This window comes from Aricia agestis, chromosome 8, assembly GCF_905147365.1.
Source record: "Aricia agestis chromosome 8, ilAriAges1.1, whole genome shotgun sequence".
In the NCBI taxonomy this organism is placed as follows: Eukaryota; Metazoa; Arthropoda; class Insecta; order Lepidoptera; family Lycaenidae; genus Aricia; species Aricia agestis.
Genome location: NC_056413.1, coordinates 4,894,929 through 4,918,211, shown reverse-complemented (window position 1 = coordinate 4,918,211; position 23,283 = coordinate 4,894,929). Strand labels below are relative to the sequence as shown.

The following is a 23,283-nucleotide window of genomic DNA, read 5'->3' as shown; positions in this document are numbered from 1 at the left end:
TCAGGAAGTCACATTTCGTTCATACTAAATAGATGGAAATAAAAGCATGAGTTATGAGAGGTAGGGGAAACTCTAAAAACTAGACTATTTAGTTCATAATTAGCACTTTAACATTATTTTCTGCCACCATATTTTGGTTGCCTGGAAGAAACCGCTGAAAGCGGTAAGGCCGCCTATTTGCTATGTTCCTTGCCTAATGTTGTTTTTTGTTATTTTATATTGTTTATAATGCAAATAAAGAATTTATTATTATTATTATTATTATTCATAAATAACAGATTACAATAGCTACGTTTTCGATGCTATTGCTATTTTGGACTTAATAAAAATATGACTAAAAGACGCTAATATTACGAAAACACAACAATTATTATCCGATACACCAGTAAGAGCGCGGCGCCAATATCAAGTTGAAGTAGTAAGGAGATATACATTTTAAAATTATAAACGTCCTGGATACGAAATAACAAAGAAATATTCTCTTTGATATAATTAAAGGACGACACTGCATTTTTTATGGTTTTGCCCGTTTTTTTATGGTTTACATACATTGACTAGTTTTTTTTACTATTCTATTCTCTAAGTATATTTTGTAATCCAAATACAATATAAAAAGTTAAATTTCACCACCAGATAAAATATAAGAGCAGAGGGCAAAGTAGTGCGCAATATTTGTTATAATCCTCCTTTTTGGAAGTCGGTCAAAAATAGGCTTCATTTACATCACATACTTTGATTTTGAATAATCTCAGACAGCAAAATTAGAAAATCTTTCTGCTAATCAACATACAAGGAAAAAGATGTAAAAATCAAGAATTAAACATTCGACTACTGACTAAGATTATAAATAAAAGTAAAGTAGCGAATCTAATGATAATCGTAACAAATATCTAGTTACGGTTTATATTGCTATAAATCACCAATGTTTTTTCTCGGTCGCTTGCGTAACGATAAACTATATACACATGTACAGGGAAGCTATGTCATAATAAGTATAATCCTAATTCCTATCATAGTTATAAGAATTAAGATATGTATTAAATCTAATACTATAAGACATTAATATATTATGTTACGTGTACAAGAATAAAATGATTGAATAAATAATATTTTAAAAATACTCGAAACAAAGTGCCTTTTCGCATAATATTCTTCTACATAATATGATGTGTAATAATTTTAAAATATTACACATTAATTTTGTTTAATATCCAATTATGGCTACTTACTAACATAAGAAATAAAACACTACCCAAATACTGAAAATCTTTAGAAAATTGTCTATTGGAATAAATTTTAAAAGATGACTTGAGCACTATAATTTAGTATTCTCGGAATATTTTAAAATAAGTACTAAAAATTTAAATTTCAATCAAATTTTTTAAATTAACCCATCAAGCCCCATAAGCTCACCTGTGAGCGAGACACAATAGAATAACAATAGATTTCCAAGAATCCACTGACAAAAAAAAAATACTACCAAAATACTAAATATTATATGAAATATTTCCATTCAATTTGATTACCATATTTTATAAAAGTATTTTAGAAAATAGTTTAAATGAAAATGACTGAGCACCACATAACATTATGGGTAATAATTTAAAAATACAGCAAATTTTAATTGAATTTTGTTCAACATCCAATCATAACTAGTACTGACCAAAGAAAAGAAATACTTACTACAAAAATACTAAATTTTTTTATAAAATCTTGTATTCAATTCCCTACAATGTATTTAAGAATTTATTTTAAATGAAGATGACTGAGCACCATTTTCGAAATTTTCTACTTTTGAGCACAAGCAGAATTTAAAAAGTATAAGAACGTTAAATTTGCAAGTATATCGAAGATATAAAAAGATGGTATGATGAGAAATAGCACTCAAATGTTTCCGGATATATCTCAAACGTATTTCGGACAAAGTAAAAAAAAGTATCATAGAAGAAATAAAAATGACGGATATATGAGATAATTTCAAAATTCATATGTAGAAACGATCATCGTAACCAAAGAAACTAGTTAGTTATTACACATACAAAAATACAATATCATAAAGTTACAGTATCGCATTGAAATCTGTATTTATATTTAGAGTTATTCGCAGAGCTTCACGGCCATATTAACAACACATAAACGGTATATTTACAGAAAACACTTTGTACAATTTACTTGTACATACATAATATGAATTAAAAACTTTTATTTTTCATAAGTATTCACTAAAATGTTCAATTCTTGAAATTGAAACTAGAACAATGTTAACTAACCGATTGGCAAATAAAATATTTGAGTGAATTTGGCTCTCATAAGTCACTTTAAAGCTTAACTGTTTAATTTAAAAAATTAAATTTCAAATTACTTGTCAAGTGCACTTTCTTTTTACATTTGTCATTGATGATCCAATGTGTGATGTGTCATACGATTAGTTTTAAATGGTAATGATTTGAGTTGAAAAATACAACAAATATAAGAATTTAATATACATATTACATACACGCATGTTACTTGCGAATCTATACCAACAACACGAAGGTTACTCGCGTAAAAGGCCTATACGCACGCAACTGCGTGTAAAGTTGCGTACGTTACCGCATTTACACTAGCGTATAAACTTGCGCACGCAATTGCATTTACACTCGCGTAAACAACTACGGGTATACTTCCGCGCATAATTGCTCGTAAATCTGCGTACGCAACTGCGTGTACGGTGGCGTACACGCATCAATCCTCCCACTCGCCGTCGCTGGTCTCTGTGTCGTCGTCGGACGAGGACTGTATGGCGCGCGCCCGCTCCTGCAGCGCTTTGGCGAGCGCGCCCGCCAGCCCGCACGCTGCGCCGCCACTCTCGCCCGTACCGCTGCTCGACCGCGTCACCGTTGTTACCTATATAATTTTTGTTTTGTTACATTCCGTTTTACTTTGATTTAAACATAAAAAAAACAGTAGTCGGCTATAACGCTACCAAATAAATGTAACGTATGAAATTGAATACTAAAAAAATACAAAAGCATATGTTTTTGGTACACTTTCAATCATTTCTTTACATTTAGACCAAAATGAATACAAGACTGTTAGATAACCCAAAAGTTCCGTCGTCAATAAGGCGAGTTTTATGAAGTCGGCCTAATATATTTGCCAAAACTAATCGATTTATACTGAATGTTATATTGTCTTCAAAAAAGTTTGCGAAATTCAATACACTAAGGAGATATAGAGATATGTATAATATATTATCCTCACCGATCGCAAGCTGATGCCCTGTCGGATCTCGCTGAGCAGATTTCCGCGGCTGTCGTCGTTCAGCGACGTCTTCGACCCGACGTCCACGTGCTGCGACCACGGTATAAACAGTAAATCCAATTTTGTCGTGTGAGAAAAAAAATTAACAGAAATACAATATTGCTATAGTGAACACTCGGAAGCGAGATAGCAATATATCCGAGTGCTAATGGAAGACGAGTACCGATGGATCATGGTGCAAATTTCATCGAGCTCCACCACGGGACCATATCTTTCACTATGGCAAAAGAACCGCTCTGGACGCCACAGAGCGACGCAACACGTCAAGGCCAAATATGCGTTCGGCAGCGGCAGCGGCGCTACTTGACGCAAAAAGTATGGAACGTAAAGACTAAAGTGTCGCGTCGCTGCTGCTGCGTAGTGACGCTCTGCGCGGTCTCGCCTTAAATAATATGGCGCCAGTGGAAGCCAATATTAAGAGCCTGTCCAGATGAGGCGTTTCACGCGCGAGTGCGCGACTCAGGTAGCGCTTTATATATCCCGTCCAGATGCCTACGCGCGTTTCCTTACTCACGCGTAAAACGCGTGCAATGAGCGGAACTCTCGACTCGCCCGTTTAACGCGTGAGCGACGCGCGAGTCGAAATACTTGGGTGCCATTGCAGCCTCCAGTAGTACGCGCGAGTCCGTGGCGAATGGACGTATTTGATTGGAGCGTGATAACTTCGAGTCCATAACGCGGTATCTGGATGCAATAAAGATTGAAAAGCGCGTATAGACTACGCGCGTAAAACGCCTCATCTGGACAAGCACTAAGTAATATTTCGTCAACGTGCGTACATACCCGTAGTGCCTTGTTGCCGCTGCGTATGCTCTCCATGAGCGCGGCGCGCGGGTCGTCCGCCGGCGGGGGCGGTGCGGGGGGCGCGGCGGGGGCGACGGGCGCGGGGGGCGGCGGCGGAGGGGGCGGGGCCGAGCCCGGCGGCGGCGGGGGAGGCACCGACGGGGGGCCGCTGCTCGGAGCTGCGATATGAGACAAGTTTTTATTTAATAATGAGTAAGTCTGATAATATAGTAAGTTTAATTGAAAGGTGGTCTTTCAAAGTCCCATATTCATATGACGACCCAAAAATACAATAGCTAAAGTTCTAATAATAATCGTCTGGTCAAACTACAAATATAATAAAATTGACTCCATTATTAAAATATATAAGCATCGAATATAAGTAAGCTTTGACACAAACAGATTATGCATTGTGCAGTCTAGTATACGTGAAGACTGTTATTATTAAATTCATTACATTAAATGCAAAGACGACGACACGATTATGCGAGTCGTTCACCTTTAACGATCTGTTTATATGCTAGTAAGCAATTTAAACTTTTAAACAGTCACTTGAATTAACAACAATATAAAAAGCAATAAGCAACTCACGTTGTGTAGGTCTCGGCGGGGGCGGGTTCCGCGGCGGCTGCAGCGCGGCGGGCGGGGGAGGGGGCGGCGGCACCGCGCGGGCGGGCGGCGCAGGCGGCGGGGGCGGGGCGCGAGACGCTGCAATAGAGAAAACAAGTGACACTCAATTCTCAATTTTTTTTCTCTCGAATATTTATTGAACGTTTTAAACATAATATCGTTAAATGTAATGTATAACATATTATTTAAACATGTAATTTTATAAACATAATATTGTCTTAATAGGGTCGCAGAGCTTGTAGAAAGTACACTGGCCTTCGCTTGTCTGAGTACACGTAAATTATATTGTGATGGAAATACCTTTTCTTTATACAGGCCATAGGTCAATTAACAAATTTCTTTGTGCTATCCAACCGGACCATACAAAATATAAAGAGTAGAAAAAAACCCAGAAATAATACAGAAGTGTCAATAGGAACTTACGCGGCGCAGGTGGATGTGGCGACCGTGCCGGGACGGGCGGCGCGGCGGCCACTCGCTGTGATTCTGTAATTAGTATTTGATGAATAAATATTTTGATAGCTATTTTTACGTCTTGCTAGGTCCTGTAGGGCTACTACAAAACTGCTTTGAGACTCAATCGGACGAGAATGCCGCGTCCTGCTCTAACGACGTCATTTCACGTGTGTTAGAGTAGGACGCGGGATTCTCGTCCGATTATTTGAGTCTCAAAACACTTTCATGGTACAAGGCCTGGACCTGACTAATTTGATTCCTTTAATTATTAATAGAAATACATAGAAGCAAGAGTACAACATGTGTCGCGACGGATACAATCACATAAAATGAAATCGCAGTGTAATAAATATTTAAATTTAATAAAAGTCCTAACTCCTATCCGGGGGAACCCCGGCAGCGCCCTAGGATGGCGGCAGAGTTCGTACATAGGGGCGGCAAAATAAAAGTGGCCTATACTCATAAAATTATACATCCAGCCCTGATTGTATAACTATGTAATTATATCGGTACGATATTGGCACCGACTGAGTAAATCGTCTTACGAATACTCCACCACACACCTCTATTCTTCATCAATATAATGCAATAGGCATAACATAGAGCTAAATCATCCATACTGTCATATCTGTCTGCCTTTCTATCTGTCTGTCTGTACTGTTCCCTCTTCACGCCCGAACCGCTGAACCTATTTTGCTGAAATTTGGTATGGAGATACTTTGAGTCCCGGGAAAGGACATGGGATATTTTCTATCGCGCGATATACTAATTTTGGCGCAACGGAGCTGCGGAGTCGTTAGATAAAGTTTCTTTGTGGTGAGAGTACTTGCCCCCCTTAGATATTTATTTTATTTTCAGTATTTTTTGTTATAACGGCAACAGAATTACAATCTGTCCAAATTTCAAAAGTCTAGCTAATAGCGGTTCTTCCTGGAGACGGACGGACGGACGGACAGACGGACAGACATCGAAGTCTTAGTAATAGGGTTCCGTTTTCACCCTTTGGGTACGGAACCCTAAAAAGAACCAGTCTTTAACCCATCAAGCCCCATAAGCTCACTAGTGAACGAGACACAATAGAATAACAATAGATTTCCAAGAATCCACGATCGAAGGATTAATAGGAATGGAATGGAATAGTATATAGGCTCAATTAAGTTTTGTTGTACACAGTGCGAGCGTTTGCCCTTATTCAATCAGACATGACACCTTTCCTACTGTCCAAGTCGGTTTCGGATATGGAATGCAAGATTCCTTACCTTTCCGCTTAGGCGCCTCATGCAGCTCCTCCTTAACCGCGTTGATACCGCCGTTCCTGTTGATGAAGTCGTATATGAACTCGCGCGTCGCGCTGTCCGCCAGCTGCGAGTCGGAGATGCCGGCGCGCAGGAAGAACGACCGCATCTCCTCGTCCGGCAGATTCTCAAGGTCGAAACCTGGAAATTGTGATATTTTTTTAATTAAATAAGGGGGCAATCGAGCAAACAGGTCACCTGATGGAAAGCAACTTCCGTCGCCCATGGACACTCGTAGCATCAGAAGAGCTGCAGGTGCGTTGCCGGCCTTTTAAGAGGGAATAGAGTAATAGGGGAGGGTAGGGATGGGAAGGGAAGGGAATAGGGGAGGATAGGGAAGGCAATTGGGCCTCCGGTAAACTCACTCACTAGGCGAACACAGCGCAAGCGCTGTTTCCCGCCGGTTTTCTATGAAAACGTGGTATTTCTCCGGTCGAGCCGACCCATTCGTGCCGAAGCATGGCTCTCCCACGTATGGGGAAACTCGTGACGCTGAAGCGCATTACCCATACAAAAGTGAAAAAAATTTGGTCTTTCAGCGCTGCTACTCTCACAGTGAAATCTTATCATCTTTCTGTGAGTCTTACCTTTGTTAGCGCTCCAGCCGACGTGCGAGACGTGTATGAAGTCCTGCGGCACGCCGATGTCCGCCTTCGTCAACTTCCGCGTCTTCTGCTTCTTGCCGGTGTTCGAACTCTTGAACGAGTAGCCTGAAAACGATTTATCATAGGTTTTAGTGTCCAATGTCAATTCATGAATTAATTGTAAAGTGTACTTACATAAATAAATATTTAAAACAAAACTATATTATCAAAGACCTCTGTGAAAACCATATTATTATCTATATTATATACTTCCAAAAAAAGTGCATTGAGTATCAAACTTGCGTCACGATAATAACGACAAGACAAAAGCATCACGATTTTGGATTTCCGATGATGAATATTGACTTTGTTCTTCACTCACGCCAGACGTGTCCGGTACCTGTATATTTTTTCTAGATTATTTATTTAGTGACAAGTACAGTCACTAGAAAGTGAAATTCGTCGTATTAGTTAGAGCCTGTCCACACGGGCGTTGCGTCGACGCAGCGCTGCCGTTTGACGCATAGCCGGTTATCGCAGTGTTATTACGAAGCAGTCTCAACGTCGACACCCCCTGCCGCTTCGTCTCGGGGGCTGCTGTCCGTCATGTGTGCGTTGTGCGCTGCTGTCACGACACAGCGCGCCGTGTGAACACCTTGGTTATTGGTATGTAAAACAACGCAACGGCAGCGCTGCGTCGACGCAACGCGCCGTGTAGGCTGGCTCTTAGTGGTTACACTCACTAGAAGTGACATTAGTCTTGTTGGGTAGTGGCACGGCGGGCGCGGGCGCGGGGGGCGGCGGCGCGGGCGGCGGGGGCGTGCCGTTGGCGCGTGCGTACGTGTTCGACCCGTACGACGACACGCTGTTCGTGCGACCCGCCTGTTGAGACTGGCGTTGGCGTCGCTCTGGAAACATAATATTATTATGTTTATTAGATCTCTGTTTTATTAAGTGTTGTGTGTACGTTTCTTCCATCGCGGCGACTATGCTTGTTGACGTTTCGTTCTTTTGTATCTCTCACAAATAAAAATTTATAAAGTACGGATGAAAACGCATGCAATGCAAGCATGAAATTAAAAAATTATATCTAGCCTAATGGCGTAATAGATCTTTTGAGGCCTTATTTAGGGTCTGAGTCTTAGCAGGGTTTAATTAATATTTAAATTGGTAGCTATTCAAATAAATAATTTGATATCTTTTAAGTTAACAACCGCAAAAAATATTGCTGGAATTTGATAAAGGATGTTATAATATTCTGGCATAATATGATAGAAGTTACTTTATTCAGAAAAAAATATATAAAATTTAATCTAAACAAATAGTCCTTCAGGTTTTTGAGGAGAAAAAATTAGTTTGGCGATGATGATGATTGATGAGTTTTCACATGAGTTTATGAAAAGATCGAGCGTGTTTACATAACTGTCGTGATTGCACGATGTTTGTACACAACCATTGTCCAAAGTCCGCTTGTTATGTATTACCGATTACCCATCAAATACGTCATGCGTTTTCCTCCATATGGAATGTTTGGCACAGGCTTTCGGTTAAACTGCATTAAAAAGACTCCAATAAAATTGTCTTAAAATTCTGAATTCAGCTCTGCGAACTATGTTCGCAATATATTCTGAGTGGGCAAGTTAGGATAGGCAGCGACTAGCGAAGGATCAATGTATGAACTATGGATTTCTACTTGCACATAGGAGTCCTAGTACGGTCCTAGCTAGACTATAGGAACTAAACCTGACTAATTTTGGTCAACAAACCTTCTCTTCTCTGCTTCCGGAGCTCGATCTTCTCAATGAGGGTGTTCCGTAACTTGGTCGCCTCATCTTCGTTAGCGAAGTTGAACGCAGTCATATATTCCTGGAAATTATTCACACCATTAAGGCATAAGTCAAAGTAACAATTGCAGAGCGGGAGTTAAGGCGAGACGCTAGGCGACACTACGCTGCATCCGAGCGACGCGATACTTCGTTTGCTATAACACTGACGTTTTATGTCGCGTAAAGCGTACACATTGGACCAACAATGGGCAAACGAATTGAGCCAGCTCATTGGGCTAACCGCTAATGTGTGGAGTACGGAATGTCGCTCTCAGCTTATTGCCAAGTAGGCCTCCACACGTTGGCCAATGTATACAGCGGGCTTAATGTCGCGCGTAGTGCGGCTTGGATCATACGATTTTATTCAAAAAATATTTTGCCGTGACATATCGCGTCGTTCCATAACATAAGTCGTCTAATCTGACGTAAAAGATAAATACCTCAGCTTCGAAGGTGTGCAAATATGGCCTTGGACTTTTATACTCGATTTGGTTGTAGACCTCGTGTTCCCATATCATAGACTTCCGGTAGAGACAGTATATCCGGAAGAAGTAGGACCGTCTGGCGTTGTCCTTAATGAGGCAGAGGACGCCGGTATCCTTTTTCTTCCATTCCGAGTGGCCAGGGCCTTCTGTCGTGAACAGTTGGACGACTGCTGTCGCTAGACTCTGGAAATAAAAAAAGATTTTGAATTTAGAACAGCTGTTCTTGTTACAATACGTCTTGCTTAACCCCTTTCAGAGTCTGAAGTCTGACCCTCCTAATTGCACTATGCAGTCTGCATAGCCTAGATAGTGCAAACTTGCATAGCCCCACGTTGGGCGCCAAAATGCTAAAGTTTAATGAAAGTTGAAGCGATAAAGAGACATAACACTGCTGTCCTCATCTCTTCAATCACATGCCCTTTACTGGCACTGCCGCACTCGAATAATAAGCTCATTGACATAAGCTCCATACATCTGTATAACTCTTCATTGAATTGAAACTTAATCATAATTAAATGTCTATGAGTGCGTTTGTTAGTACTGTAAGCTGACCCAAGAAGATACTTATACAAGAAAGCCGTAGACTTTCTAGCTATAATTTCTCGTAATATGATATAACGAAGTATTAGCCTGATTGCTATAAATAGTAGACGGGTCACGGTCATCTAGTTACCGCTTGAGTTGCTTGGTGTCAACTGTCAATGATCAGACGTACGATGAGAGTAGAAAATTGAAACCCTAGGTTTCTTTCTGCCTGGAATCTAGATTAACGTAACAGTTACCTACTTGTACTAATGAGCGTAGAAACAAAAACGGTTGTGAAATATATAAAAAAATTGTAACACATAATATTATGTAAATGGTTACATAAGTTAACGCTATAGTGCGCCACGGACCAAAAAATACGTCCCACTTGATGAATTCATTAGTCGATATACCAAGAGAAAGATCTTTTAAGTATTTAAATCTAAATTCTAGTGTTGATTTCCGCTGATCATCTTTTGAGCGAATATTAAATTTACGGATCAGCATGTGACCGTTTCAGCTGGTCGTGGAGCACGTACGAAATTGCACTTTTATTTATTTTTATTCTCTTTAACGGTGAGCCAAAGTAGAATTAAGAGAGACTTTAATAGCTATGGGCCAGCGTAGTCTTCGCTTTGCAACCTTTGGGAGTGATTGGTTTGGTGGTACACTGCGCAACACGCAACTCAGCAGCACTTGCTTTCATAGAGGTACCTAGTTCTGTGTGTTATACGTCTGTAACGTCATTACTGAGCCGAATAACATAATAATACTCCCCACACCGGTTTCGGTGACGGTGGCCGGTTTCATTGAAACCAGACCAGGTACGCAGGAGTAATTTTAAAGTGCCCAAGTGTGTGCGCAGTACACGAGCACTCTTTATTCATTTACTCTCATAACCCAGTGGGACGGAAGACCGACACGACTGGCGAGAGATCAGGCGCAGGACCGACTTTTTACATGCCCATCCGACGCATGGATTATATTACTTGTCAGACAATCAGGTGATCAGCCTGCATTGTCCTAACCAAACTTGGAAATAACATGTTTCCAACGCGGGATTCGAACCCGCGACCTCCGGAGTCGAGAGCGACGCTCTAAACACTAGACCACGGAGGCGTAGGCAACATAATATTATTATAGTTTTATGATGCACTAACCATAACGCTTATTAATATGCGAGACGGTTGCATCGCTATTATGTCAGCGGAAAGCAGCACCTAAAATGGCAACGGCATTTTCTATGACACGAATTCGATGGTCAAGTGCGTACGCGTTGGGTATTTCTTACTTTCAATTGTTAAAAGGAATGAAAGAGAAAGAAGATTTTTGTGTAAAATAAAGAACAGTTGTTGTCTTCCGAGAGACTACAAAATTGTTATTTGTCACATTCAAGAGGCTGAGGAAAGAAAGAGAGAGAAGATATTGAAGTACAAACAAAGTACACTGCACTGGTCTGTTGTCTTCCAAGAGATGTTCTAATAAAGTATAATTTGATGAAATTGGATATTTCAAAGAGTTTCGCCGCTGTCGGCTTTTGTGTAGACAATTTGGACTAAATGAGTTCCCAAAACGAGGGCAATTATTGCTCTTAACTCCTTCGTTTTAAGTTTGTAAATATCCTCAATGTTCAAATGTCCGGAAATTATTGACGATTGCCAGCCTTCTGTAGTCTACAGCCACATTCCCATTATGTTTTTGTAATGTAATCCTGGGGATGTCTGACTCTGAAGGATAACAGGAGCGATTTTGGAGAATTGCTCTATGCCAGGCGATTAAACATGCAACGGGATTAATTATATTAAACATACGAAATACGATGTTACACCCAAACAGCAGTTTGCAGTGTCTAGCTACAGGCATAATATATTGTATGTATTGTTGTTTAGCAGTCTATGCTAAAATCTGCTGCATCCCAGCTTAAGTTTTATCATTGACCCTATCACAATTTATATTCAAAACTCAGTGACCTCTATAATTGTACAAGTACGTTGGACTACCCGTTTTTTGTGCCTATTTGAAGCGGAATCAGCGCTCCTAATGCGGGAGCTCCCGGGACTCGAAAGTATCTCCATACCAAATTTCAGCGAAATAGGTTCAGCGGTTTGGGCGTGAAAAGGTAACAGACAGACATACTTTCGCATTTATAATATTAGTATGGATGATACTTGAAGGGGCTTTAAATTTAAACACGGAACCCTAGTATTCGACAGCGATCAGACCGGACGTTGGGTGTCGGTCAACCGGTAGCTTCAACGATTGTCATAACTCGTTTTGGACGATGGGGAACCTAGAGTAGTTTGATATGTAGGGTCCGTTAAGTTTCTGAGGGCCTAGACTTTCAATACTACAAAACATAATACAATAATGCGTAATAATGGCTATTGTCTTTTAAATTTAATATAATCAGTATGCAGTATGCATGGGAATAATGTTCGTACTTCGTATACTAGCGAAAGTGCTTGTCTGTCTGTTACTTCTTCACGCCTAAACCGCTGAACCAATTTTCAGCAAAGTGCTGAAAATTGGTTTGTGTGGTCGTAATGTAGTACATACTTTTATATAATACTAGACGTTCCGCGCGACTTAGCCCGCGTAAATTACAAAAAATAGCCTATGATCCTTCACGTGGTCTACTGTTTATTTGTGCTAAATAACATAAAAAATGTTCCAGTAATCGTAGTTCGTCAGATAAGCTCCTTTAAACTATCCCCGTTTTTTTTACACATTTTCCTATGGTTTCTTCGCTCCTATTAGTGTTAACGCTATGAAATTAATATAGCCTATAGCCTTCCTCGATTAAGAGGACGACTAACCCAAAAAATCAAATATCGTCCTTCTCTCTTCACACTCACGCCCGTCTTTCATATGCCAGGTGAAAAAGGACGACACGGATTTATCGCCAAATTAGTTTTATTCTCAATAACTCGAAAAACATACAACATTTTAAAAATCCGCTAAGTGTTCTCTCAATGATAGCATTGTATACAATGTGTTAAATTATATTAACTTAGTTCATTCCACGGTTATGGCAATAAATGAAAAATTCTTGAAAATTAGATGCATCTATTTTTTTCTACCGAGAAAAATTTAAGATATTGTGTTTTTTCTCAGATTGAATTCTTGGAAATATAATGTAGTATCTAATTTTAGAAAATAAAACAATTCGCGGCTTATTTTCAAGTATAAAAATGAATTATAAAATCGAAAATTTAGGGTTAGTCGCCCCCTTAATGAGCTATCTAACACTGAAAGATTTTTTCAATCACCAAAGCAGTAGTTCCTGAGATTGGCAGGTTCAAACAAAGGAACAAACAAACTCTTCAGCTTTGTAATCATTACTAGACGTTCCGCGCGGCTTCGCCCGTGTAAATTAGATATTTCACAGAAAAATTAGTCTACAAAAAATAGCCTATGATCCTTCACGTGGTCTACTTCTTAACTGTGCCAAATAACAGAAAAATTGCTCCAGTAGTTCGTGAGATAAGCCCTTTCAAATAATTTCCCCCATTTTTTCCACATATTCCTCCAGTTCTTCGCTCCTATTATTTATTTATTATAAATAATTTTTCAAATCCGACCAGTAGTTCCTGAGATTAGCGCGTTCAAATAAGCCCTTTCAAATAATTTTCCCCGTTTTTTCCACATTTTCCTCCATTTTTTCGCTCTTATTAGTCTTAGGCCCAATTTCCTCAAGGTCTGTTAGTGTTAACAGCTTGTTAAAATATCATGTCTTCTCTTTCATTCGCATGAAAAACGAAAGGGGTAACGTGATGCTAATTCGAGCATTAAATTTAACAGTCGTTGATGAAATTGGGACTTAGCGTGATAAAATCTAACACTGAAACATTTTTTCAAATCGGACCAGTAGTTTCTGAGATTAGCGCGTTCAAACAAACAAACTCTTCCGCTTTATAATATTGTTCGTAGTATAGATTAATAACGTACTTAGGTATAGATTAATAACGTACTATGCATTCGCATTTATGTCCGTACTTCTAGAATTTGGAGAGAATTTTTATCCACAAATTGGAGTAGAACAAGATTTTTAAGAGTTCTATTCAATATTTGAACTATTTAGCATATTTTAATTTGAGCTTTGAAAACTTATGAGGACCGCAACAGTTCTCGTATTCTCGAGGTGACGTTTAAAAAATAAAGAATGAATATTTCCTATGGACCAATCACCAAGAGCCTGCGACAGCCAGACTTTCCTCATTTTAGAAAAGCTGAAAGTAAATACCTGTTTGTGACCTTTACAGAGGTAAAAACGACCAGCAACTATGGAGTTCCGGTCGCGGTTACATTAAGAGATATCCAGTTCTGAAGGCCTACCTGACCTTCGAGAAAGAGGAAAGCTCAATTTCATAACTTATATTCTCCGCGGTAAGTGGGAGGAGTCTCGTTTTCCAGTGCCAGACATTTTGACAGTTGCTTCTCACTGCCAGACACCCTCAAAGTGTAATAAAAAGAAAGTTTATGGGTGTCTGGCAGAGGGAAGCAACTGCCAAAATTGTGCGGCACTGGAAGACGAGATAACCTAACCTAACCCACCGTGATGTTTAGTCGCCTTTAAGTTGTTGGCATACTTGGCAATCTAGTCACCTAGTGATATTATATTCTGATGACTAACTACATAACATATTAATAAATTGACCTTTACAAGAAAATCAGCCCTTGTCTTTCGAAGCGTACTGATCGTTTGACCGTAAACACAAAGGAGGGTTATGATATTTTTAGTGTTTTTACTTCGATGATTTCGACGGAGCGACGTAAATGAAGTTCGGGTTTTATCGTGGGCGGCAGATGTTTGGTACCGGTTTGTCACCATTCACAATCGATTCTGAGTTTTTTTACCTCTCACAAAACCTTTATGCCAGTAACATAAAGTAACATATATTAAGTATCACTCAAAAAACCCACGTGCAAAATATCTCTAAAATTTTAACGATAATAATTAATAAATATGTAGGTACTTCAGTACTTCCATTAGGCGCCCGCGCCATGATGATGATGATGATGATTACGGTAAAGTTGACTCAGGGATATTGACGTAATTAAATGAATCATGTTTATCATTCATCCATCACTATCGTAAAATATGTAAACCATAATATTCTCACGATGAATTTCAACGAGAAAGCGAGCGAGTATGTCAAAATTACGAAAAATTTAAATCAGTTTAAATTACGACCGCCGCGCACTCAGAGACAATGAGTTTGGTCCATAAAGTTAATATACCTAGCGGAATAGAGAAACAAAGGCCTGAGCGAGAGAGATGTCACTATCAGTAACACTGCGTGGTAAAAAGAGACGTGTGATACATGACAGCAGCATTCTTTTTTTGACGTCCAGTCTGCACGTGCCGCACGTTGACAATTTAATCTCATAGAAATCATGTTCAATCATGCTTGTGTAATTGTATATGTACACACATTTTTACATACAGATGAAAACCAATTTTGGTTACGTTTGACAGCTCGAGATTGTTGCTCTATTCCGCTGGGTATATTAACTTTATGGTTTGGTCAGTATGGGGCTTATGTCAAAATCTAAGGATTTAGGCACAATATTCGTCTCTTGAGTGCGGCAGTCTAATTAAAGACGTCAGTGGTTAAAGTGGGTAACTAACAGTTGGAAAATGTTTGTTACCCACTATAACATATGTCTACACCAGGTATTATGAAAAGCAGATTAAAACTGTATGACCTTTATAATGAAAGAACTATAAATCAAAGTGAACACTTTATAAACTATGTAAGATTATATTCAAAAATATTTAAGCAAGTCTGCAGGGCAACCAAATCTATTCACATTAGAAATAAAATTAAGAATTCAAAAAATAAAGTAAAGACAACGTGGCAAATAATAGCAAGTGAAACTGGAAGAGTCGCCAGTCACAACTCAGATTTTAAATTAAATATAGATAACAAAAATATAACTTCCGACAATGATGTTGCAACTGCTTTTGAGAATTTTTTCGCTGACATTCCAGTTTCAATTGCAAGTAACCTAAAGGACTCTCCTGATGATGCTATATTGTTACTTAAAGAAAATGTAAATGAATGTGATATCGACTTCAGATTTAAAGAAGTAGGTCCTGAAGACATTATAAAAACTTTCAATTTACTAAATATTAAGAACTGACTTGTGGGGCCTATCAATGAAAGTTATTAAATCTATAATCGATGTTATCGCGCCCTACTTAGCGACTATATTTAATGATTGTATAAAAAGTGGCGTATTTCCTGATCTAATGAAACACAGTAAAGTTTTACCTCTTTTTAAATCTGGTAGTAAGTTGGACCCGTCTAATTTCCGACCTATATCTATTTTACAGACATTGAGTAAAATTTATGAAAAGATAATACTGAATCAATTACTAACGCACTTTAATATAAATAATATTTTACATAATAAACAATTTGGATTTACAAAGGGACGGTCTACTACAGACGCAGGCGTTGAATTGATCAGTAGTATTTTTAATGCCTGGGAGACGTCGCAGGATGCTCTAGGAGTTTTTTGCGATCTCTCAAAGGCCTTTGATTGCGTACAACACAAAACATTGGTCCGGAAACTCTGTCACCATAAATAAATGCCATAGCATAAAAGGCACAGCACTCGCCCTCCTAAAATCGTACTTGTCAAATAGAACTCAGAGGGTTGAGATAAATGGTAAAAAATCTGCTGGTGCAAAAATTGAAATGGGGGTCGCACAAGGGTCTATATTAGGACCCTTCCTGTTTCTTATTTATATAAATGACCTGCCATTCTTAATTAAAGATAAACATGGGATAGTATTATTTGCTGATGATACATCTCTTACATTCAATATCAAACGGCTTAATGCGTGTTATGACGAAGTAAATAATGCTCTCTCAAAGATTGTACATTGGTTTAGCGTTAATAATCTTTTACTTAATAGTAAAAAAACAAAATGTATTAAATTCAAATTGCCCAATGTAAGGCAAACGGAAACCAATGTGCTTTTAAATGGTGATGTTATGGAGCTAGGGGATAAAGCTGTATTTTTAGGTATTACACTAGACTCCAAGCTTCAGTAGGGCCCTCATATTGCTGGGTTGGCCGACAGACTCAGTTCAGCACCATATGCAGTAAGTAAGATTAGACAATTTTCAGATGAAACAACAGCACGTCTAGTGTATTTTAGTTACTTTCATAGTATTATGTCCTACGGCATTTTGCTGTGGGGCAATGCTGCAGATATAAATACAATTTTTGTGCTGCAGAAGCGAGCTGTGCGGGCAATCTACAAGTTGGCCTGTAATACTTCACTTAGAGAAAAAATTAAGGAAACTGGAATCTTAACTGTTGCTTCTCAATATGTCCTATCAAATGTATTATATGTTAAAAAGAATATATATCAATTCACGAAAAAATGTAATACCCATGGGAGAAATACTCGTAATAAACATAAGCTTGAAATTCCGGTGACTAGACTTACTAAAATCAAAAATTCTTTTAAAGGTCAATGTATACGCCTTTATAATAAGATCCCAGAAATCGTTCAAAATCTCTCAATTAATAGATTTAAAAAAGTTGTTAAAGAACGTTTGTGTATCAAAGCGTACTATAAAGTTACTGATTTCATGAATGATAGTACACCATGGGAATAAGGTCGCCCCCTGCAGAGCTGTTTCCATATAATATTATGTATAATAATTGTACACTCGTTGTATTTTATTTAGTTATAATGACACTGTTATTTTATAATATATTTTTTGTAATTTTCCATCTTTTTAGAAAAAGATGGCCCGTGCGAGTTTCTTACGCCGGTTCTTCTCGCCGGGTTAGTTCCCGAACCGGTGGTAGGCATCTGTGTAGCCCCGACGTTCAGAGAATATTTGAAAAAATGTATTCTGAATAAAAAAATTTGAGTTTGAGTTTGTGTTTTTTTGCATAAATAGAGGCTTTGAAGTCAAAAACGATATTAGTAATAAAAAACTGGATTTCTGTAGCCAGCCAGACGCCAGTTGATGAAGTAGGTAAGTTACAAGATTTGTTAAAATTTAAAGTAAAATATGAATATTCGCTCTATTGTTATACTTTATTCACTCATGTCTTCTGATATAGGATAATGCAAGAGCTTTGATAGTCAATAAAATTATGGAACGACGCTCCCTATTTTCGTGCTTCCTAATCACTTATCGCCAAATCACCAATTTACTTAGCATTTTTTAGCATCGACCTATTTTGTGCTTAAGCGCTATTTTTGATCTAATCGTTACGAATCTAGATCTATAGGACTGACTACGATTTAGGATCTTAGAATTACAGAATACTTAAATAAGTTATAACTTAGTAAAAGAGTGCATTTCATAATTACTGAATTTAAAGGGTAGCCTCCTGAAATATACAAGTGACAATTCAAATTCAGTCCTAATAAGAATGAAACATGGTGTTTCTACAACACCAGCCATTCTGAAAGTAAGCGCCGCTAAGCCTTACCCTGGGGCTCTGCAAGCGAAATATTTAAAGTAAATCGTTTGTAGAAATTACATGGGAGTTGGGACAATTCATTCAAAGACAAAACATTTTACCTCAGTTTTGTTAAAAATGTTACTGTTTGAGAACCGCTGTAATCCATACTAATATAACACGATTTAACTAGTTTTAAGCAATCTCTTTTAACAATTGCTCGAAAAATCCCATAACCACGTAACACTTCCACATTACACAAGTAAAGTGCGTCTGCTAAAAACTCTCAAGATCCTCTGATAAGACGCGTGAATTTTACGTAATAAGGAGAAAATGAGCGAACGCTTTAGTTTTTGCCAACAACCGCCAACCGGTAGCCCAGCCGGGTGAATAATTCAACATTGTCTCTCATTATTACAAAACTAGTTATGTACGTGACGGCCGTAATAATTTTAATGAGTATGACATCCTTTGTATCAAACACTGTGGGACTGAAATGTTACTGTCGTAACTCGGACCACAATCTCAAACATGATATTATTTAAGTCCATAATCATATTATAAACGCGAAAGTGTGTCTATCTGTCTGTCTGTAACCGATTTAGCTGAAATTTGCTATGGAGGTACTTTGAGTCCCAGGAAAAGATATACTAGGATACTTTTTATCCCGGAAAAATGTACGATTTTACTTTTTAGCGCAACGGAGTTGCGGACGTCATATAATATGTTACATTCAGAGAAATTGAATTGAACATTGAATAGAATTAATGTGAAAGTTATATTTAATGTTTGTTTTGAATTTAAAACAAATTTCCACATCCTAGAATTAGGTACTATTGTTATTAAAATTTTGCACACAAAAAGTTATTTATTGTACTTACCTACAGGGAAAATGTACTTTCTCAATCAATTTGTCTGATTAGTTATTATCTCTATATTATCGGTTATGTTGTACAATATTATAATTCAGTGTGTTTTTGCATGTTACAGAATAAAGATATCCCACCAAAAACATTTTCATGTAAAAATGTTGCCAAGATGAGAACATATATTTAGTTCGTAGTGACAAAAAGTAGTGAGATCTCATGTAGAGCCAAGTTTCTAAGCTTACATACTCAGCCCTAAATATAAAAACCTTAATTTTACACTAAAGCGCGTCAAAATATTTGATGATAATAATATCATGTGTCAGCCGTACGAGAAGAATCTAAAAACTCTACACATTAGTCAAAACCGGTGGCCTGGCCATTTTTATATAAAAGTTATTAAGTACAACAGAAAAGTAATTTAAATTAAGTTCAAAGCCCATAGCATGACGAATAACAAAATGGCCAAGACACCGATTTTGACTAATGTGTAGAGTTTTTAGATTCTTCTCGTACGGATGACACATTATATTATTATCAAATATTTTGCCGCGCTTTAGTGTAAAATTAAGGTTTTTGTTAAACAAACGTGATTTTTTGCTATTTTTTTCTATTGATAATAATAGATGTCGCTAGCACTATATAGCTAGCACGAAGTTTCATATTATACTTGTTAATGTACTCTAATCAATAAAAGATGTCACTGTTGGGTATCTACATCACACTATTGTTTGCCGCGAAGATGTTGGATATAGCCGTTTAACTTTTAGGTATAGGTTTAGGTATAGGGTTATAGGTTTGAACTAACCGATGTAAGACGTTGTTAACATCCTAAAATTAAATGAGGGGGCAAACGAGCAAACGGGTCACCTGATGGTAAGCAACTACCGTCGCCTATGGATATTTTTTAGGGGAATTAAGGTGTAGAGTGTAGTAATTATGAATATAAGGAACATAATATTATAATATTATTTATAAAGAGTTACAGTACTTAATAAAAATTACCACATGCGTTTTTATGAAATTAAGGTGCAAACGAGGATGTACACTCGCAATATTAGAAAAGTTGCAAGTGTCTTGTCAGGATCGGTTATATAAAATTAGGGGGCAAACAAGCAACAGGTCACCAGATGGAAAGTAACTATCGTCACCGAGTTGTCAGCTTTTTAGAGAGAAAAGTTATCTTTCCATTCTTTATGAAATTGGGGGACAAACAAGCAGACGGGCCACCTGTCGGAAAGCAACTGCCGTCGTCCATGCGGTCCATGGATGGACACTGTAACATCAAAAGAGTTGCAAGTGCGTTTTCGCCCTTTTTATGCAGGAATTGGCTAAGGGAATAAGCAGAAGAGAACAGGGATAGGAAATAAGGTATTGCGCAGTTGGGCTTCCGGCCTCCGCTTAACTCGCTAGAAAAAAGATAGCGCAAGCGCTTTTTTACACCGGTTTTCTGTGAGAGCGCTGTTTGACGTCGGTTTTCTGTGAGTCTGTGGTCTCACATGGTTAACACGTATTTTTTTATTTGGCACAAGAAGTATTTTATACTCTATTTTTAATTTAGTATTTAGCACAAGAAACATACTTAACTTATATCTCATACTAACATCCCCCCTCTATATCAAGGGGATGGGATAGGTTAGGTTGGGTTTGATAATATTTTTGTTGTTTCTGTACTAATAGTAGGTTACATACCAAATTTCAGCTTTCTCAGACTTCAGGAAGTACCCTAACAATTTTGATGATCGGTGAGTCAGTGCCAAAAATGTGGGTTTTTGGAGTTTGGACACCTATAAACTCTAAAGTATAATAGTCACAATATTCAAACTTTGCGGATTTAATTATTTTACTCATGTCAATATATTTGTTTGTTTGTTTTTATCTCGAAAATTTTAGGGTAGAGGATGGGGCCTCCGGTAAACTCACTCACTTGGCGAAACACAGCGCAAGCGCTGTTTCACGCCGGTTTTCTGTGAGAACGTGGTATTTCTCCGGTCGAGCCGGCCCATTCGTGCCGAAGCATGGATCTCCCACGTATAACTTGTACTTTATGTCGCACTCTCATAGTGAACACAAATCTTATGGCACCTCCAAGTTGCCAGATATCCCAATATTGGCAGGACGTCCCAATTTTTTTATCAGAATTAAATGTATTGCGCGGGACAGGCTAAGTTCCGCTTTTCAGGGATAAATCGAATGTACATGCAGCATGAAAGAAAGGTGTGCCATGAGTCATGACTCATGAAGATAAGAGTGTGGGAGATCACTTTAACGTAATTTTAAGTCAACTAAAAACAAAAAAAAATATTAAAACTTTGATTTCATACGTTTTTTTTAATTTGTCCCACTTTTGATGGAAAAATCTGGCTTTTTCACTCAAAAAGTTCCAAAGTCCCGACTTGGCATAAAAAAAATCTGGCAACGCTGATCACAAAAGAGAATGCAAAGTAGTAAAAAATAATATGCATATTATTTACACTTGCATCATATTTTTATACAGTGGTTTAGTTATGAAGTTCATGAACTACAGAGTTAAATATTCTGAAGGAACAATTTTGCAGTTAAATATCACAGACTTACAATTATTTATATTATAAGACTGTCTCCAAAATATAATTTTCTTGTAGTTACAATAATATTATACTTTTTGAAAATTAGCTATGAGATAGTTTACAATTTACACACATTCTGACAAGCATTTTACAAGTTCATTGAACAGTTATATTATAATATTGGTTCCAACCTTATCAAGTTAGATATAATTTATCATTTTACATGGCAAAAGAATGTCTTATCACTGAAAACAATAATCATGGTGTTTCTATTACATTTTATCTAAAAATATAACTGTATGTTGGGTCGGCTCTACTATGAACATTCAATTTCTAAGGTAGTACAAAAAGTACAAGTTCTACCACATACTTTTAAGTGGTAGAACTTGTACTTAGTAGTGTATGAATTTGAAAAACTATACTAGCAAAAATTTTCAAAGGAATGCATTTATATAGCATGAAAATTGAATTTTCTGGTGCTTGTGAAATTATTATGAATAATATTATAATAAGCGGAAATCATTTATTTGCTTTATCTTCCGATATGTGGCTGATAAAGTTTAAGGGAAGGAGATAGGCACAATCTTTGAGACCTGTAACAAACTCCAATTTAGTGATACTTAGTTAATACTCACTTGGCATTTTGGCCCTATAAGGGCAAACACCTGGTCATTCTCCTCCCGCGACAACAAGTTACTCGGCTTGTTTTCTCCTCTCGGCATCCTGCCCACTTAATCACTTCAACATTCATAAAATCATATGAAACAGGTACAATACTAAATCAGTTTGGGTTTCCACAACATTGTATATTTCGGTGTTTTTGGATTCTCACTATTCTTTTTTGTCCTGGCCAAACCGTAAAGCATTCTAATAACAAATTAAACTCAACAGCTTGCGATTATTTTAAACAATAAAATAAAATGTTCGACATTCCGACTGGTCTGTGATACATCAATCGTCAAATTCACAGATTACTATAAGGTGGATGAAACTTTCGAACAAAAAAAAAAATTGGGTTCCAAAAAACGTAGCAACTAAATTAAGTTGGATAATCTGTGCAATTTTTAAGCAAGATCGACTGTGATTGGTTGATAAAAAAGACGATGAAGAAGTTTAAAACTCAAAGTTCGATTTTCAGTTAGTGAAAATTATTTTGTAGCAACTCTTTCAAAAATTGTAAATTAGTGGATTAATTATTGAAAAACAAAAGGTAAGCCATTGTGAAATGTAAATATAACCGTAAATTGATAAATTGAAGCAAAACATAACTATGCCATACCATGTTCTAATACAAAGTATGACATAGTGATTATTTGCATATTTGTATAATAATTTACAACTTAAACTATAATAATATGAAAAAGATAGATTATTATTTCATGGAAAATATTATAATGTATCAATATGTATTCAGTTAATTTCGAAAATGTTGAAATGTGTCTATTGATTTATTGTAGTAATTAATTGCACGTTAAGGTCATTAACTATAATAATTTATGTATGGAAATGTAGTAAATGAAAAACTTTTCATTAATTTCA

General features: G+C 37.4%; 1 protein-coding gene across 1 annotated transcript; it reads right to left on the bottom strand.

The window, feature by feature from the left end:
- Positions 1-1,533: 1,533 nt before the first annotated feature.
- LOC121729254 (neural Wiskott-Aldrich syndrome protein-like) lies at positions 1,534-22,699 on the bottom strand. Its single transcript, XM_042117713.1, has 11 exons — positions 22,380-22,699; positions 9,318-9,545; positions 8,818-8,917; positions 7,795-7,959; positions 7,055-7,177; positions 6,432-6,608; positions 5,140-5,202; positions 4,678-4,794; positions 4,087-4,265; positions 3,244-3,333; positions 1,534-2,886 (listed from the first exon to the last, which is right to left on the bottom strand). Exons 1-11 carry the CDS (start codon positions 22,464-22,466, stop codon positions 2,725-2,727), a joined length of 1,491 nt encoding a protein of 496 aa, XP_041973647.1. The 5' UTR covers positions 22,467-22,699; the 3' UTR covers positions 1,534-2,724.
- Positions 22,700-23,283: the final 584 nt, after the last annotated feature.

Bases quoted from the DNA above. Each gene is read 5' to 3' on its own strand.
- LOC121729254 (XM_042117713.1), bottom strand. From the start codon at position 22,466: ATGCCGAGAGGAGAAAACAAGCCGAGTAACTTGTTGTCGCGGGAGGAG. The intron at 7,960-8,817 runs GTTTGTTGACCA...TTATGTTTCCAG, and splicing joins CCGGAAGCAGAGAAGAGAAG to AGCGACGCCAACGCCAGTCT. The intron at 6,609-7,054 runs GTAAGACTCACA...CACAATTTCCAG, and splicing joins CGGCTGGAGCGCTAACAAAG to GTTTCGACCTTGAGAATCTG.